Source organism: Eucalyptus grandis, chromosome 5 (assembly GCF_016545825.1).
Source record: "Eucalyptus grandis isolate ANBG69807.140 chromosome 5, ASM1654582v1, whole genome shotgun sequence".
Lineage (NCBI taxonomy): Eukaryota > Viridiplantae > Streptophyta > Magnoliopsida > Myrtales > Myrtaceae > Eucalyptus > Eucalyptus grandis.
In genome coordinates, this window is record NC_052616.1 from 38,158,785 (window position 1) to 38,176,915 (window position 18,131).

At 41.1% G+C, this 18,131-nt stretch overlaps 1 protein-coding gene across 1 annotated transcript; it reads right to left on the reverse strand.

The window, feature by feature from the left end:
* Positions 1-720: 720 nt before the first annotated feature.
* LOC104445098 (protein SRG1) lies at positions 721-3,007 on the reverse strand. Its single transcript, XM_010058910.3, is given in 5 exon segments — positions 721-1,190; positions 1,287-1,611; positions 1,808-2,015; positions 2,018-2,054; positions 2,661-3,007. Coding segments are annotated over 5 exon segments (1,080 nt in total). The 5' UTR covers positions 2,913-3,007; the 3' UTR covers positions 721-932.
* Between the last annotated feature and the right edge of the window lie 15,124 nt (positions 3,008-18,131).

The window sequence follows — 18,131 nt, forward strand, 5'->3', positions numbered from 1 at the left end:
ATTATTTAGTTAAAAGATATATAATAGTTGATGAGTGTATCAGTTTGGGATTTTATCTTTCATTTTTCGTAGTGTACCAATTTGTAATTTAGCATGGTATTATTGTAACATTTAATGAAGCTTTTGTGTGAGCTATATTTATGGACTCCAAGTAAGTTTTCCAACATTTGATGAAAGCAATGCATCCGATTCACAAATCCTTATAAAAGAGACGTAACGAGTGAATGGTCTAGGATAAATTTTGACTTTTTTTACCTCTTGTTGTTAGTCAGGAATAGATGCTATGTTGGTCAGCAATGAGCTATTTTCAAGCTTTTCTCACTCCACAACGCCATTGATTTTTCTATTTCTTGGCCTGTGTAACTGCGAGTCTAAGGCCTCTAGAATCTTGTATACAAGGGCATGACTCTTTCCCCTTTTATAAAATTTTATGAAATCAAGCCAAACAATGAGCTCATCTGCCGTTATATGTATTATTCATGTAAAACAAGTCAATGTACGCATACTTAGACAATGCTATTGCATATATCTTTATGTCTCATGTGGCCTTCTCAATCGGTCTACAATTATTTTGAATCAATGGATGCACGTTACTTAATCAAGAGACACTTCTATAGATCTGCTATGGTAAGATGTGAGCCATAGTCTCATGAATTTCGATCTGCTCTTGGTCAGGTGATTAGAAGGATGCACATTCATCAATTGATCAAGAGAAGGATGGAATAGAAAGTCTATGCCATGGATTTATAAGACGGTCTGATAGTTCAGACGAGCAACAGATGAGAATGACAGAAAGTGTTTTGAACTCATTATTGTCTACCTCAAAAGGGACATCCCTAGGATCCATAACCCATCTCATATAATCAGGTGTCAGGCCCTTTCAACGTGTCTAAAGTTTAACATTTATGCTCAATAGATACAATTCGGCTCTTCTAGGCTTCTTCGTGCTGAACCCTCATGGCATCAAGATAAGCTTTGCCCTGCAGCTTGCTCGTTAGATAGCCCCTCAGATGTTCTGCCACCGTTATCCTCCTGAATAGTGCTGGGGTCTCAGAGGTGATGAGGCTTGGCGCAGGACCGATCTCAGCATCCATTCTCGGACTGAAAAAGGTCGCGATGGACACCCTTTCCTTCACTGCATTTACAGTTGCCCGATGCTCAATGCTCTGGTATATCCCATTTGTTATAATCTGCTATAAGCCAAATGAAGGGAAGGCCTTAAGTATGAGACAATGAATTATCATGAGTATGGTCAAATGTGTAAGTTGATGCTGTAATACTATTACCTCAACAATGTCTCCAACATTGATGATGAAAGCACCAGGGAGAGGTTTCACAGGAATCCACTTCCCATCTTTCCTTATTTGGAGGCCCTCCATTTCATTGACCTGGAGGAGGATGGTAATTGCGTCGGCATCGGAGTGAGAGTTGAGGCCTATCACAAGCTCGGGTTTCGGACACGGTGGATAATAGTTCATCCTAATCCCTTGCAACCCGTCTTCGAACATGCCCTCAAGGTCCTTTGCCTCCATTCCTAAGGCCTTCGCCATGAGGTAAAGGAGCTTTATCGCTAGGGTTTGCATTTCCTTTGAGTAGGCGTCCAGATCATCCCTAGCATGTGGATAATTTCATACAATAGTCAATATGAAGATATTTTGTAATATGCCACGCACTAAAACCTCGACATGAAGAAAGTTATTCATGGAGCAATTATATCAGGTGCCATCCTAACATGGTATCACATGGAAGTTATATGGTGTTTTTTTATGTGTTCCGCCTTATGGTATAAGTTTTAGAGAGAGAGAACCTGTAGGGAAGAGGGAGTTTGGGGAACAAGTGAGGCTTCCTGAGAGAAGCAGGGAGAGTGACCATGTAGAAGATGTCAGCCCAGTCAAGCTTTTGGTCTTCCGAGAGCACAAAGGCCTGTCCAAAGCCGTCCGATTCGCCCTCTCTCTGCCAAAACTTCTTCTTCTCTTCCATTGGCATGTTGAACAGTTCTTCAGTCCCCTTCTTCACTTTTCTATCAGCTTAGGGCTCACGTCATGATTTATCAGCTGAACAATTATTAACACAGAATTATCGTTCATGATCTATCCAGAACAGGCATCCCATTAAGATCAAGACAGAGAAGGCTCTGACCTCAATTCCAACATTAATCAAGAAAGTTGCAATAGATAAATCTGTCTAATTAGTATTCTTTAGAGTTGAGACAACCAAGGAATTCACATCTCCAAGTTCATCTGAAGTTCTTCCATTGGAAATTTTCAATGACTTATTTATTCTAATGAACAGGGCAAGATGGCACAGAAAAATCCCACTTTCTTAATTCAATGAAATCAGGATGCACAGTGGCTTATAAAACAGAAACTTAGATTTGATAGGTCAATTTCATGTGAATCCTATAGACTAAACTAATTGATGGCTAAAAATTGTACATCTATCTGTCACGCATGGCGAGGGTCGCCCATCCATGCCAGCATCTTGGGTTCATCAGTAACGATGCATCCCTTGCGAATGCATCAGAATCCCTTATTATCGACGTGTGACAGACGTTGAGGGCCTAAATGGAGTCATGGTTTTCAGTCTTCCAATCAGTGAACTCCCATTTTTCTCTGACACTTTGAATGCTTTGTATTTGAAATGCAGAAGTTGTTTCGTACCTGAAAGAAACCCCAGTCCTTGCAGGCCTGGTGCAGCTTCTCGAGCTCCGGCTTGGCACTGTCCTCCGAAACCAACCTCCCCAAGTCGATCACAGGAACTTGAGGCAAGCCGGAACAAGCGTCCATGATCACAGGATGCTCTTGATTGTCGCAGATGTATCTCTTCGGGACCATGGTCGGGTTCGCCTTCAGTATGTCCTGAACACAAGGCACGAGGAGCGATCTCCCTCGTATGTCCGCCTGTGTCTCCATTATGACAATCAAGAGGATGAGTCGCGGAGAGAGATGATATGTTTCCTCTGATTCTTGATTATAAGATGAGTTGCCAACAAGAGTGGAGAGTTGGTTTCAGCTAGAGGGGCGGTTCATTTATTTTAATCAGGTGGCCAACATTTATAAGTGGATTTTGGTTAACGAGCCTGTTCATGCTCGGAAGTCTCCAGCGAGAGTAACGGTCCCTAGTGGCAACTGACAATTATGCATTTCACTTTCAATCACTGTAAATGTGAAGACTTGTGCGAAGAATTTGAAATATGTTTATTGACTGTTGTTGAAACATGACTTCAGAAAAAAAAAATAAAAAAAAAAGGATGGTCTATAATGGATGCCGAAGAATAGTCTATGTACGTGCGGAAATTTCTGTGCCGCCACATTAGAAAATAACGCAACATTCGTGATAATTGTCGGAGTAATATTAGACAATGATTTCTAGAGAGATACGAACTTTTGAGATAGAGGGACATATTTAATTTGCCATGGAGATAGAACTTGGACTCTTGCGACTGGTCAAGTTGGACTTCCCGTGATGCTATTGTCACATCTAAACTGACTTTAGCAACAGCCTTTTAAACATGGGATAGGTGCATTAAAAATCCTAACATTGATCAAGAAAAATGCAAATAAGTCCTAAACTTTTAAAATGTGCAATCAAATTTTAAAAGTTGTGATGAAAATATAATCGAGTCTTAAAATTTTAAAAAGTGCAATGAAATCTTAAACCTTGTTAAGTTAGTGTAATCAAATTCTTCCATTAACTCCATTCAACTTAACAAATAGAAAATGCTAACAGGTTTCAAGACTTGATTACACAAACTTGATCAGTTTTATGACTTGATTAAATCAATTTGACAAGTTTTCATGTTTGATTACACTTTTAAAAAAATTTATGACTTAATTGCACTTTTTAAAAGTGTTAAAACTCAATTACATTTTTGTGATAATTTTTAAGATTTCCACTACACTAATTACTTTAAATATAATAGATGAACCCACTATCTTTAACTTATCCCCCTTTTTCTCCTTTTCTTTTTCTATATTTTGACTAAATGTTTGCTTTTAATGATTAATATAATAGCAAAATGTTCATCCAATATTTGATTTCTAGAAAAGAATCCTTAAAGTCTTAAAAGAACAAAGTATCTTGTTTCTCCATCTTATTAAAGTTATAATATTTTTATTATTAAATTATGGTGACAATTTATAGGGAAAGAAATATAATCACGTACGCATGTAGCACTAGGGGTGAGCGGTTCCCGGTTCCAGTTCGGTTCCGTCTGGAACCTGAAACCTACCCTCGGGTATAGGTTCCTCAATTTTTGGAACTTGGAACCTACCCGTCAAAACCAAGAACCTGGAACCTACCCTATCACAGGTTTCGGGGTCGGTTCCAGGTTCCAACAGGTTCTTTTTTTTTTGGTTTCATTTTCATAGTGAGCGCGAATATCCGAAAGCCAAAATAATTCAATAGTTAGCCCTCCATTTTCGGTCTGCCAATACACAGCAATGTGAATCTTTTACATTCAAATAGACAACTAAATTCATAGTTCTTCATTGTCTAATATATAATTTGGTGATTCAATGTCAGCAGAAACTTTAAAGGTGTTGGCAGTTGTTGGAGCATCGAAAACAATAGCTGAAAAGAAGTGAAAAAAGAAAGAAAGAAATGAAATAACAGAGAATATGGAGTTGGGTCAATTTAAGTCAGCATGCGAGTTAGGACAGCATTTACCAACAGCCATATCTAAAAGTCTTGAAAAATTAACGAAAGAATGAACTAATATAAAAGAGAGAAGCGGATATTTCTCCCCATTTTCTTCCCCTTTCATTATTGTCAGGGGTATCTACATTAGCCTTACGCATGATATTAAATTCATCTGGAGAAATAGCCTTATGCATGATATTAAATTCATCTCTTCCAGTGTCAAAATTAACATAATCAAGTTCCTCAAGAAGGAGCTCGACCTCTCCCCACAGGTGACGCTGATGTTGGCAGAGATTCAAGAGCAGCAGAGCCTCATGAGGACGTACGAGATCACGGTGAAGAAGATGGAGACCGAGGCGGAGCGCAAGGAGTCGGAGATCTCCGCGCTGAGAAGGAAGCTTGACGAGCTCGTCTTCGAGAACTGGTCGTAGGAGAAGAAGCTCAACGTGAGCGGCGTCTCGCCCTTGTTCGACGGCTTCAAGCTCGCGTTGTTGAGCCCGACCCACTTCGCCCAAGTCCTCCACTACGCCTTACGATCCATGAGGCACTTTGCGAAAGCCATGGCTCGCGAGATGGAGGCGGCGAACTGGAACCTCGACTAGGCCATCCGATTCATCGAGCCGCGAGCGAGGTTCGTGATGCCCGGCCACCGGCACTTCGCCATCGAATCGTTCGTGGCCAGATCGATCTTTGAGGGAGGTTTGGTGACAATGAGCACGCGGCGACAGCGATGGCGACGAAGACACGAGTCTCACGGCACCAATGGCGGCACGAACGGCGCGGCGAAGATGGCGGCGGTCGCGGCTCAACCCACGGCCAAGGGGGGAAGAGCTCGGTTCTGGTGGAGGCGGTGGTGGTTCGAAGCAACGACGGCCTGGACGGCCGAGCGAGTGGCGACAAGAGGTGGTGATGGTGGCTTGGAGACGGCGGCGGCAGCTCATGGCGGCGAGGGGTAACGCAGACGGCGCTACAGCTCATCGGCCTCAACGGCGAGACGGCTTGTCGGACGAGCAGTGGGTGGTGGTGGTTCGGTGGCCAAGAGATGGTGGTGAGTAGGGCGTGGGGCGGCAGTGTGGTGGTGGGTGAAGTAGTAGCCAGCAAGAGGAAGAGGAAGAAGAAGAAGAAGAAGAAGAAGAAGAAGCCGAAAGAGGAAGAAGAAGAGGAGGGGTCTCGGCCGAGAGAGGGGGAAAGAGAAGAGAGAGAGAGAAGAAAAGAAAAAGTTGGGGGGGAGGAAGTGACGTGAGGAGTGAAAAGTGGAGAAAAGAAAGAGAGAGAGAGAAAGAAAGAGGAAGGGGGAAAGAATCACAGGGGGAAAACATGCGGGGAAGCTAGGGTTTTTTTTTTTTAGAATTATGACCGGTTCGGATTCCGGTTCCGGCTGCCCGGTTCCAATTCCTATGGGAACCGGAACCGGAACCGGGAACGCCGGTTCCCAGAATAAGGGAACCGGGAATCGGAACCAGTGTCTTTGGAACCGGGAACCGAACCTAACCCTCCGGTTCGGTTCCCCGGTTCCCGGTTCTACCCGGGAACCGTGCTCACCCCTACGTACACGAAAAGTAGCACTCTATTACGCTAAAATTGATCATGGATAGTGGCTGAGCCATACAAGTAAAAATCCTAGCATTAGTTTGAAATGAATTCTCTAAGAAAGAATTAATTGAACATGTTCATTACTAAATTCGCTCAAAACTTGTCATAAGTTACATGTAAAAGAAAACCAAGACAAAACAGTTAAACAGATGGGCATACGGTGATGCTATTGCCCATCTAAACAAGTTTTAGCTACAGCCTTTTAAATATGGGATAAATGTATTGAAAATTCTAAAACTTGCTACAAAAACAATGCAGTTTTAGAACTTTTAAAAAGAAAACATGTAATGAAAGTGTATTTGTGTCATAAAATTTTTAAAAAGTACAGCAGAGTCCTAAAATTTGTGGAGTCAATGCAATCAAGACTTTCAATTAACTCAATCTAACTTGACAAATGGAAAATGCTAATAAATTATATGACTTGATTGAACAAACTAGACAAGTTTTAGGACTTGATTGAACAAACTAGACAAGTTTGAAAGTTGTAGAATATAATTGCATTTTTTAAGTTTTTACAAAAAATGAATTATGCTAGAAAGTATTCCATAGGAACTTATTTCCAAGGAGTTTCATATTCCTATATTTGGCTATTGTAGTTATTTTCACATGTTCTATTATAGGGAAATATGAAACTACATCTAAGGGAAAGTTTTTCGAGTACAACCCTCATATCCTAAGTTGAGGCGTTAGGGTTTAGGATTGAAGCTCGACCTTATGGGACTCGGGCCTGGCTATTGGGGTCCAAGCCCAAGTGCAAGGGACATAGGCCTCATTGTGGGAATCAAGCCTGATTACCGAAGAACAAATAAATAATAGTTTAAGAAACCACAAGTTGAAAAAAAAGAAAAAGTTAAAGTTTAAACAAAGAAAATGATAAGTCAGCGACTTTAACAGTCATGTCTGCAAATTTCGTTTAAATCCTTAACAGGAGGGCCGCATTGAATGAAAACTAACAAGTTCAAGGACAATATTAAAAAATGTTAGGAAAATGATGTTAAACAATTAGACTTTGTCATTTTATGCGCATACTATAAAATCAAATTTACGGAATTTTTATAAAATGATGTGTCCAGTCATGAATTAAAAAAAAAAAAGAGTTACATTCAACCGTTTTTCAATAATATGTTATTTTACACGTTGATTTAGCAAATGATGTGTCAAGTCATAGGTGATGAGTCACATTCAAGAGTCTTATGAGAAACAATCTCTTGATTCGTAAATCAATTGTGCAAAACAGTATGAATATTCCAATTATCTTAAAACAATATTTATTTAAGGGAAATCTAGGTTTCTCCAAATATAACTAGTGTTTTAGAATAACGTGGGAGGGTGCATATCGCAGCCCTCCCCTACCTTAATCCTTATAAAAAGGCAAAATCTTATTTGGATCTGGTTCTTCATTGGTCATTATCTCTTACGGACCCACCGTGAGCTGTCCAATACCTCATGCCATCGATTGCATCCGATTTATAAATCCTTCAAAAAGAGACAACAAGTGAGTGAATTAATATAAATTCTGACTTTTTAACCTCTTGATGTTGGTCAGGAACGGATGCTCAGTTTGGTCAAGCAAGGAGATAGGTTTTAAGCTTCTCTCACTTCGCAACGCCGTTGATTTTTCTAATTTTTGGCGCATGTCGCTGCAAGCGTAAGGCCCGTAGAATCTTGTACACCCGAGCACGATTTTCCCCACTTCGACAGTGATATTGCATGTACCTATCGTGGATCGGGTGGCCTTTTCTATCGGTTGGAAATTGTTGGAAATTATTATCCTTTGACAATTATCACTTTTTGAAGGGGACAGGGTTTAACTGTTCCGAACAGCGGAGTTAATGCTTTCTGTCCTGAATTAACTAATAAAACAGTCCTACAAAAAGGTGGGATACTATTTTTTTTTTTTTTGGTAAAGAAAAGGTGGGATACTATTTGTACTATAGAATTTCCCAAATCCATCCTCCTCCTTGGCATTCTTCTTTTGTTCCGCTCTCCCTGTTGCACAATACCATCACACTAAAGCTCTTACCATCTCCCTGCAACAAATTTAGTTGACAACCAACTGCAAACTCGTGGTTGCTCCACCATGTACTTGGCTCTTGAGATAGAAGGTCGTGAGTGTCACGCCTCGATCCTCGGGCACGTACACATCCTTCTACTTGATCGATTTTATGATGCGATATTCCAGGACTAAATATCGCTGACCCTTTCGTTCATTAAGCACATGCTAAAGCAATTATAAATCCCTAGATAATAAAACAATGGAATAGAAAAGTAATGCCATATTTTTCATATTGAAATCTACAACCAAACCTTTATACAACTACACCTCAAAGTACTTTACAAAACTATTCATAACTTTCTAGTCTCATACTATTCACATTTAGACAAGATTCACAAAGAGGATGAAATCATAGTCCTCATCCGAGTCGTACTCGGATGATCATCGGGGTTCTCCTCCAGGTACTCCTCTTTGATTTCTTTCTCCTTAGGCTCCTCATCAGGATCCTGAAATGTTATCCCACAACCGGGATGAGATTATGTCTCAGCAAGTTCTACCCCACTAAGACTCGATTAAGAAATCAATACGCTAACCGGGCTGCCTACACACGCACGGGTTAGAGGACTTACCTTGGCCTCAGATTCCACTTGCATATTAGCACAGTTCAATTGGCACTTAAGCAATCATATCACAGATCAATATCTCGATCAATCAACTTAGTCGATTTCATGTCAATCCGACCATTCCCTGGTCATCTCCCTTATTCAATCTCAAATCTTACTCATGGCTTCACGAGCACAGTCTACCAAATTTCTTGGCAACAAATTACGGTCCAAATGACACAACCTATCTTTAGGTGGCAAATTTCGGCCTAATGGGCGCGACCTTTAACAGGTGGCGGATTATGGCCTTATCTAGCGCGACCCCTATCGGGTGGCAATTTACGGCCCAACGGGCGCGACCTCTATTAGGTGGCAATTTACGGCCCAACGGGCGTGACTTTTAACAAGTGGCAATTTACAGCCCAACGGGCGCGACCTTTAATAGGTGGCAGATTACGGCCCAATGGAAGCGACCGACTCCAAATTCTGTGGCAAATCTCGGCCCAACTGGCATAGCCATACTTCGGCGGCTTTCGAGGTTCAACTCACAACCTCTCACAATCAAATTATAATTGAATACCGACACTGATCAATCTTGGGATAAATCCCCACATACTCATCAACTCACTCAATTTCCACAAACTAGTGTTTAATTAAATAAACAGAAAGTACCACTAAAATCAACACGAAATTTCGATAGTCGGCTATCTTAGCCTAATTTTCGAAAAAATAAATTCGGAAATTAATAATTAAATACTAAAAATCCAATTTAGGCATGTAATGCCTTATTGGAGCCCGAAACGGGTTAGGAAAAATCCCAAGATGCATTCGATAAATAATATAGGCAATTTTCTAGCTAAGTACACTAACCATTTAACTAATATGCAATGCAATTAACTAATAATCACTAATCCATGCTAATCTAACCACCTAATTGCACTTACTAAATCTAATCAACCCTTAAGCATCATTAGTTTACTAAGCAAAGATTAGTGAGATTACTCACTTGGAAAAGCGAAGACCGGAACACCGCGACGGCGGCCAAAACCCGAACTTTCAATGGCGTTGACGGACACTCGGGCCGGGCCTACAAGCCTCGCAAGCCCACAGCAAGAGCTGGGCTTGGGCCGAACTTGCTTGGGCCTCGCTGGAATCTTGGGCTTAACTTGCTGGGCTTCAAAGTCTGGGCCTGGGCTTCAAGTGGGCTGATCGAAATTGCTTGGGCTCATGAACGGGCCCAACTGCTGGGTCGTTGAAAATCTGCTAGACTAAGCTGGTGATGACAATTGCGAACTGGGCTGAGTTGGGTTGAAATTCGGTGGACTGTGGGCCGAATTGCTACGAGGGAGATGGGCCGAAGACAGCTGGAGATGCTGGCCGAAATTGGAAGTGGGCTGGCGGTCTCCTTAATCGACTTCGCGCGGCCCAATTGAGACAGAAACAGCGAAGGGATCGCTGAAGTTGCAGACGCTAGATTCACTGGCGTTGAGCTACGGGCGATGCTGGCTGCAAAGGATGGAGACGCAAGGACGTGGCTTCGGCGGCAGAGGCGTGGGGACTTCGGTCAACAAGGTGGGGAGAGTTTTGCTGCTGTTGACCGTGAGGATGCACTGGCAGCAACTGCTTCGCTGACTTGCTGACTAAACGAACGAGGGAAGAAGACAATCGTGGGGCTGTGGTCTTCATGGTAGAAGAAGAAGGTTGATGGGCTTCTTCGCTAGCGTCGAAGGAGAATGGATGAAGGGTCTTCGGTGGCAGCTGTAGCTTCGTTGGATGTGGCTGCCTGAAGATTGTTGGTGGACGTGGTAGCGGCAGGATATGCTTGGGAAACTGGTCGCGGACGCGTGCTGTTGGTGGAGAAGCACGAACGACGACGCTAGACTTCTCAATGGGATCGTGGGCGGTGAAGGCGGTCAACCCCTTTGCTAAAGTGGACTGGTCGTGCGGCAGAGGGAAGAACGAAAATGGAGAAGCAGGTTGGTGGAAGAAGACACGGTAGAGCGGAAAAAGTGAACGAAGAAAAGAGCTGCAGCTTCGGTTGAGGAGGGGCAGCTCGCACGAAGAAGAGAAAGGCCAGCCAAGCGTGCACGGCAAGTTGAAGAGGAAGGAACAAAAGTCAAGCAATCCAATCCCTTACATTGATTGCATGTTCCATATTTCTTTCCAACGAAATTTCCACCAATAAATCTAATATTGATGCCAAAATATGCTGCCCTTACCATAGCTCCGAATTCTTTAATTTAAGCTTCAATTTATCCACAAAATCTCCAAATCAAAGTCCAATTTCAATGAAGATAAATCCCGTAGAATTTTCTGTAAGTACCCAACACCCAAAGGCTTAGCTTGAAAGTCCAAACTCGCTTAAATTCGGTCCATACGAATTTTCGTTAATTTTTTGTGACGTTCGTAGGATTTTCCGTAAAAATCTCAGAATCTCTAAAAAATCTTCTGAGACTGAGTCAATGTCCCTAAAATAGCTCGTGACACCACATAACTTCCAATTTCTGAAAGGTTCGAATTCACTATTAATTTCTATTCAACGCATTTTTAGCGTGACCTAGACTACCAGGTAACTTTCAAAACTTTCCAGTGCAAATGACCCGTGATCGATTTTCTTCAAGCCACAATAAACCCACTCGACTCAATGACGACTCTCGATTGTCGTGAAAATCTTGAGGATTCAAATACGGACACATGGTACCAAAACAATAAGAAAATTAGTTTAGTGTTGGTCGACGAGAATTTTTCAATTTAATGGTGTCATCCATGATTAGCCTCACATCTCAATCGAACCAACCTATCTCTGATATCGAATGACTTATATATGTGCCATAATGACTTCTAAAGATGAGCATGGTCAAGTAGCCGATTCCTAATCGAATTCTCAAGTTTATTTACCTTAAAATTCTTAATGGTTTCCCCAGATAGTCTAGTTATCTCTAGAATGATCGGTTCTGAAAACAGCCCTATAGATGCGTCAATGAAATGCCCGATTTATTCAATAGAAAACATGACTAAAAATCTGGGATGTCACAATGAGATAGTGGAGGGAACCTTCACCATCAACGCTGATGGAGGTGATCTTGGTGATGAGATGGAGCTTAACAACAACCGGCGCCACCCTCGATGGTGGCTGTGGCAGAGAGTAGAGAGAGAAGAGAGAGATTGGGCGAGGATAGGATGAGGGTTACAAGCAGAAGCAGGGGATTTAAAGGTTATGTAATGTACGCTACTGAGTGCCGCAGCAACATTAACACTGCAAACATAGAGCAGCTCAATCTCGCCCCTTTGTAAATATGATTTAGCATATGAGAGCAAATAGGTAGAATTCCCGATCGATTGCCTTAATGGTTGAGAAACAAATCAATGGTTTGATTATGTACAGGGCAATACTTCAATTCACCACACACTAAATGTAAACATTTTTGACATACGAGTTAATCCTCCTGAACTTTCTTGCTCGCATGACACTTGATTCATGAAATTATTGAGTCCATCGTTTATCTTAAGATGGTTTTGCTAGTAGAACAAAAGGGGAAATGTGAAATCCCTTCAGTGCGCCATATGAGGTCTTTGTTGGGTTGTGGAAATGTAGTGGTGATGGTAAAATAATAATTTGAAATAGACAACTCGAGACACTTGTTATATCAGGTTGCGGTACAAGTATAATACATCAAATAAACTCGCATAACTATTACAGTATATCTTCTCACACCATATACCAAACACTTAGTTCACTAGATTATCCGAAGATACACCCATAACTCTTATTTTTTTACCTAGTTCACTAGATTATCCGAAGATACACCCACAACTCTTTTATTTTTTTATGCAACCTCTCTTTTCTCTCTCTACCAAGCTCACACTTTTGCTCTGTGGCTTACTCCTAAACTACACTTTAATTACAGTGCAATGGTGGGCAGGCATGTTCACAAACGCTGCTACATGAGGAAAATATCCTAGACGAATAAAGTGAAGTCAAAACTAAAGCTTCACGTTGAATTGACATCTTTGAGAAAGAACAGCACTTCTTCAAATTGTCTTTTGAAGGAATTTAATGCTTGTTCCCATAGCTAGGCATAGGTTTACTATTGATTTAAAGAGGTGTTGCCAATTTAACAACCCCAATCAATTTTATTATAGTTCAACAGTCTATGCAATCTGCTGTTTATCGGGTCATACTATTGAGAACTAGGTTAACCTCCTGTACCCTGTAACTGGGGGCTTGCCTTGGGTCATTACTGTTCTGGTTACAGGGTAACCCAACCAAGACAGGGGTGGTTTCCACCAAACGGGGCCATCTGCACCTGCCTGCTGACAAGGCAGGCTACCAAATATGTACCTTATTTTTATGTGCGAGGTTCACATGCCCAACTCCTCCAACCCCACACCCCAAAGACAAAAATGTTCCCCTTTGTATCTTTTTCTTCTCGAAAAGGAGGGAATACCCTCTAGGTGCTTCACGTCTAAAGATTGTTGAGGTCCGCAATGATTCCAAACAAAGCATTTTAAGGACTTACTCATGTCCTATCAAGTCATGCTAATTAGAAACTGTTTTTAGCTATAAAATTTAGCTTTGTCTCATTAATTTTCTGTATTTTCAATGACGAGAAAGCTATCTGAAATAAGTTAATCAGAGCTAAAAATTTACCCCTGTAACCATATAGACCCTTTAGAGTATAATGCGAGTTATAGTGTCATGAATTTCGATTTGGGGCTGGTTAAGTAATTGCACACTCATCATTTGATCATGACAACGATGGAATACAAGTCAATACCACGGACTTTACAGCACTGGTTGATAGTTCAGACATGCAGAGGAGACGAGATTGACAAGAAGTTTTTGGTCATTATTTTCTTCCTTATGAAGGACTTCCCTAAGATACAAACCCATGTTTTAAAACCAGGTTTCATGACTATTCTACATATCACCGTTTGCAGATACTTGCTCTATAAATACAACTAGGATCTTCTGGGCTTCTTCGTGCTGAACACTACTAATCGATCAATGTGGTCAATGACCAATCGTCCATTGTTTATCTTCATTGATAAAAATTGCAAAATTAGGATCCTTATAATCTCTAGGAAAATTATGGTTGTCCACCCATTTAGGATAAGGCTTCCTATACACGTCTTGCATCTCTAATCGCAACCCAAGTGTTCCAAACTTCATTGGTGTACTACTCCAAGGTCAATTATGGATTAGGTTGACCATCTTGCCCCCTAGATGGTGATGTTAGCCATGGCTGGTTATCTGCGTTAGCATTATTATGCATATAAGTAATATTTGCTACATTTGGTGTCACAACTGCACCAGCAGGCCTTATATCTTCAAGATTTGGCACTGGTCCGTTTGTCAACCATTCTGATTTGCCAAGTTGTTAATACCATTCTGATTCTCTGGACCAACGTTATTTTTATTATTTCCATTAACCGGCCAACCATGTTGTGGATGTTGGTATTATTTTAACCTTGGTTAGAAGCTTTTGGCTTTTGCAACAGGAGTTGAAAATAACTGCCCTGAGCTGTTGGCATTATTGAACTGCCCAAATGTATAAGAATCGTATTCTTCAACCGCTGGATATCTTTGAAGGGATATGGTTGGTTAAACGATCCAGGCCTTGAGCATTGACTACGTTCATCGACCTTATTTCATCGGACATGTGGCTGACTATGTAGTTAGCCTTGCCATTTTGCTGTGTCTCGGACAACCTCCTTACGATTGATACCGTGTTAAGATTTGGTGCCATCTCTTTCATTTGCTTTTCCGTCAGGTGTCTCAGGACGTTGGCATTTCCTCCTTGGTTCTCTTCTGCCACTCCTCGAGCAGCTAAAGGCTCAAAATGCACAGCCCCGTCAATGCCATCTTGTGGCAATGGGTGATTGCCAGCGGCATTATCAGTTTCTTGTTGATTTCTGGAACTTGCCAGGGCAAAAATCTTAAATCACTTAGCAAAAAGTCCTACTAAGTTTGCCGAAAAGATACTTTACCCAAAGACTGAATCTTTTACCAAAATGGTTTATTTTGGTTTTGAAAAAGAGGTTCTACGTTGATTTAGGAAATAAATTTTATTTGGCTTTTAGGAATAGAAGGAAATGAAAAGTGATTTTTGGAAATTTAAAGTGCAAGAATATATATATATATATATATATATATATATAATTTTCAGTTGGTCATATTCTATATCTATTCTACTCTCACTCTCAGACTTTTGCTCTACTTTCGTACAAGTAGTAGGAGTTGAAATCTACACTCAAAGTTAAATTGTCCCCACCTCAACCCTTCTTGAGAATATGCGGTTTTAAAGAGTGGCCTCTAGGACAAACCCTAGTGGTTTATAAGAAAATATTAATTCCCAAGAAATTAGATAAACATGGAATAAAATAACAACTTCTTTTAAATTAAATATATCACATTGTGGTGAATGAAAGAGTTTCTATAATACTTATTCGCAGGTACACATAGCCCACTTACATGGTTACACCGGCTACACCGGTTACACATGAACGATTGCTATTCTAACTATAGCTATTGATGCACATTCTCTAGGATTCTTTGCATGCCCTTAGTACCTTGATATTCATCCTCCAAAAGCAGTTATCGTTACGCCCCGATCCTCCGAGTATGTGCCCATCCCTCCATGGTCAATTAATTAACAACGTCCTATAACGCATTGTCGATCCATTTAGTTTTTAATTTGCATGCGAAAGCAAATAACTAATCCCCAGACAACAACAAGATAGGATAGAAAAGCATGACCATAATTTTTTGAACTGAAAATCACAACACGCTTATATATATTTATACATATCAAGCCATGTCATTACAAAACCAGTCTATAAAAACAAGGTTTGCAAAACAGGGGGGTTTATAAAACTACATATCCTCTTCCTCCACCTCCTCACTAACATTGGAGCCTTCCTCCGAGTACACCGAAGTTCCTAGGTCTTCAAGATCCGAGTCCACCGGGTCTACCATCGAACCTTTAAGGGGATCTATAGTGCCTTTCCCAAAAGCAACCTCCGACACATACACAGGTACCTCGGATTCTGAAATAAGACCCTCTCTCTATCCATGTCACTCATGACAATACCATGATCTGTATCGATGAGATACCTTATGGGGTAGAGCCTCATCAACCTAGACCACAAACTTCATGAGCTCATAGACTAGATCCCTAAGGTGCCCGTGAATCAGAATATAGAGTACCTATTCTGTGATATTTTTTAGTTTGACCAAAATGTTCAAGAGGAGCTGCCATCTAGAGCCTTGAAATCGTTATCTCACAATGAAATGAGATGACGTCTCAGTGAGTTCAACCCCTTAAGACCCGACTAGGAAGAAAATACGCCCCGAGGACTGTCTAAGCACAAGCACAAGCCAAAGGACTTACCTTTGCCTCCGTTCCTTCCTACAAGTCAGTACAATTCACAAATTCATGAAATCACATCAACAAATCAATTCAAATCATTAAATCGGATCGAATCATCGATCAATCACCATAGTCAAGTCCATGTCATTAGGACCATCACACGGTCATTTCAATTACTCACTCCAACTATTAATTACGGCCCAAAGGGCACAGCCTAATAAATGTTCAGCGGTGAATTGTAGCCCAATGGGGACAGTCTGTTCCAAGATTGGCGGTAAGTTATGACCCAATAGGCACAGCCATACTTTGGCGGTTGATTATGACCCAAGAGGCACAACCATACTTTGGTGGCTGGTTACGACCTAATGGGCATAGCAATACTTCGGCGATTTTCTTGATTTAACTCATAACATCACACACAATATGCATCATCTCAACTTTCAATAGTCATCTTCCTACGACTATAAACCACCACACGGTTAAGCATCCACGGCCAAGAGCATTGGATTCCAAACTTAAATTCCTCAATTAACATAATAACTTGGCTTATTTTTCTCGGGTTAAAGATACCCGTTAAAAATAATTGTGTGTGGGTATATAGTCGGCGTTATCAAAATACAATATTTTCCTTTCCATAATTCTCACTATTTTATATGGTCGATAAAAACATTTTTGGCTCTATAAATTGACACTCGGTAATTTTCTAATTAAATACTGATATTAATAAATTTTGGGATAAATATCCCAAAATTGTAAATCACACTCAATTGCACAAAATAACAGTTAATTAAATAAACATATCATACCACTGCAATCAGCATAAAATTCTGATCACCAACTATCCCGGTCTAATTTTTAGAATATCAATAAATAATTAAATAATTATAATAAATCATTAATAAATGGCAATAATGCTCACTTAGGCCCGTAAAGCCTAATTAAAAGCCAAGACGGGTTCATAAAATTTTTGAACTACTTTAGATAAATACTAGAGCTTGTCTAGATTCTAATTACACTACTCTAACCACCTAACATGTAATAACGGTTAATTAAATTGCTAATCTATTCTAACATCAACATAATCCATACTTAATATAAACTAATCAACCCTTAAGCATCATTAACTTAATAAGCAATGATTAGTGAGTTAAACTCACTTGATTAAGGATCCGCTCGGATCAAAACGATAGGGACGCGGTGAGGGTCGAGATACTCCAAAGTGGGACCACTTTCGAGGTTCGGAAGGCCACAAAAACAGGCCAAATAGTGGCTGGAAACCCACTGTTGGTCGATTCTGTTCTTGGTTGAGAAGGGCTGCTCCAGTGGCTTGAAGTAGCAAAGGACGATCAACGAGGATTGCAGTGGGGTCAAGTGGGCTGTGGCAAAGCTTCACGGCGGCAAGTGGTGGCTCATGGTGATTATGGGAGCTCCAACAGTGGCCTGTGCTAGCCTAGTGAGTTGTTGGAAGCAAGAATGGCCAGGGACGACGCAACTAGGCTCATGGGACTAGTAGACGTGCAACGGGCGAGCGGGCGGCGCACTAGCGGCTATTCGAGCTTCGGCGGGCTTTGGTGGTGGAAGGGAGCTGGTTTGGTCAACTTTTGGGTTTTTTAGAGGCTTCAAGGAGCTAGAGAGGAAGGGTGGTCAACGGTAAAGGAGGGAGAAGGAGGGGGATTGATTTGGCTAAGGTGGGGGCCACCATGTCTCCAACTTATCTCTTTGGTTCCCTTGACTTGGTCCCACCAAGTGTGTTGTCTTCCTCTGCCCATTTTCTAGCAGCCAACTCCCTTTTAGAAGCCTTGAGATGGTCCAATTGTTGTGGGCAATGGGGACATACGAATTTGCACAACATTTGGCCTAATTTGGATTAAATTCTCATTTGATTCGACTCAAATCGACCTCTATAAATCCAACCATCAAGCTCAT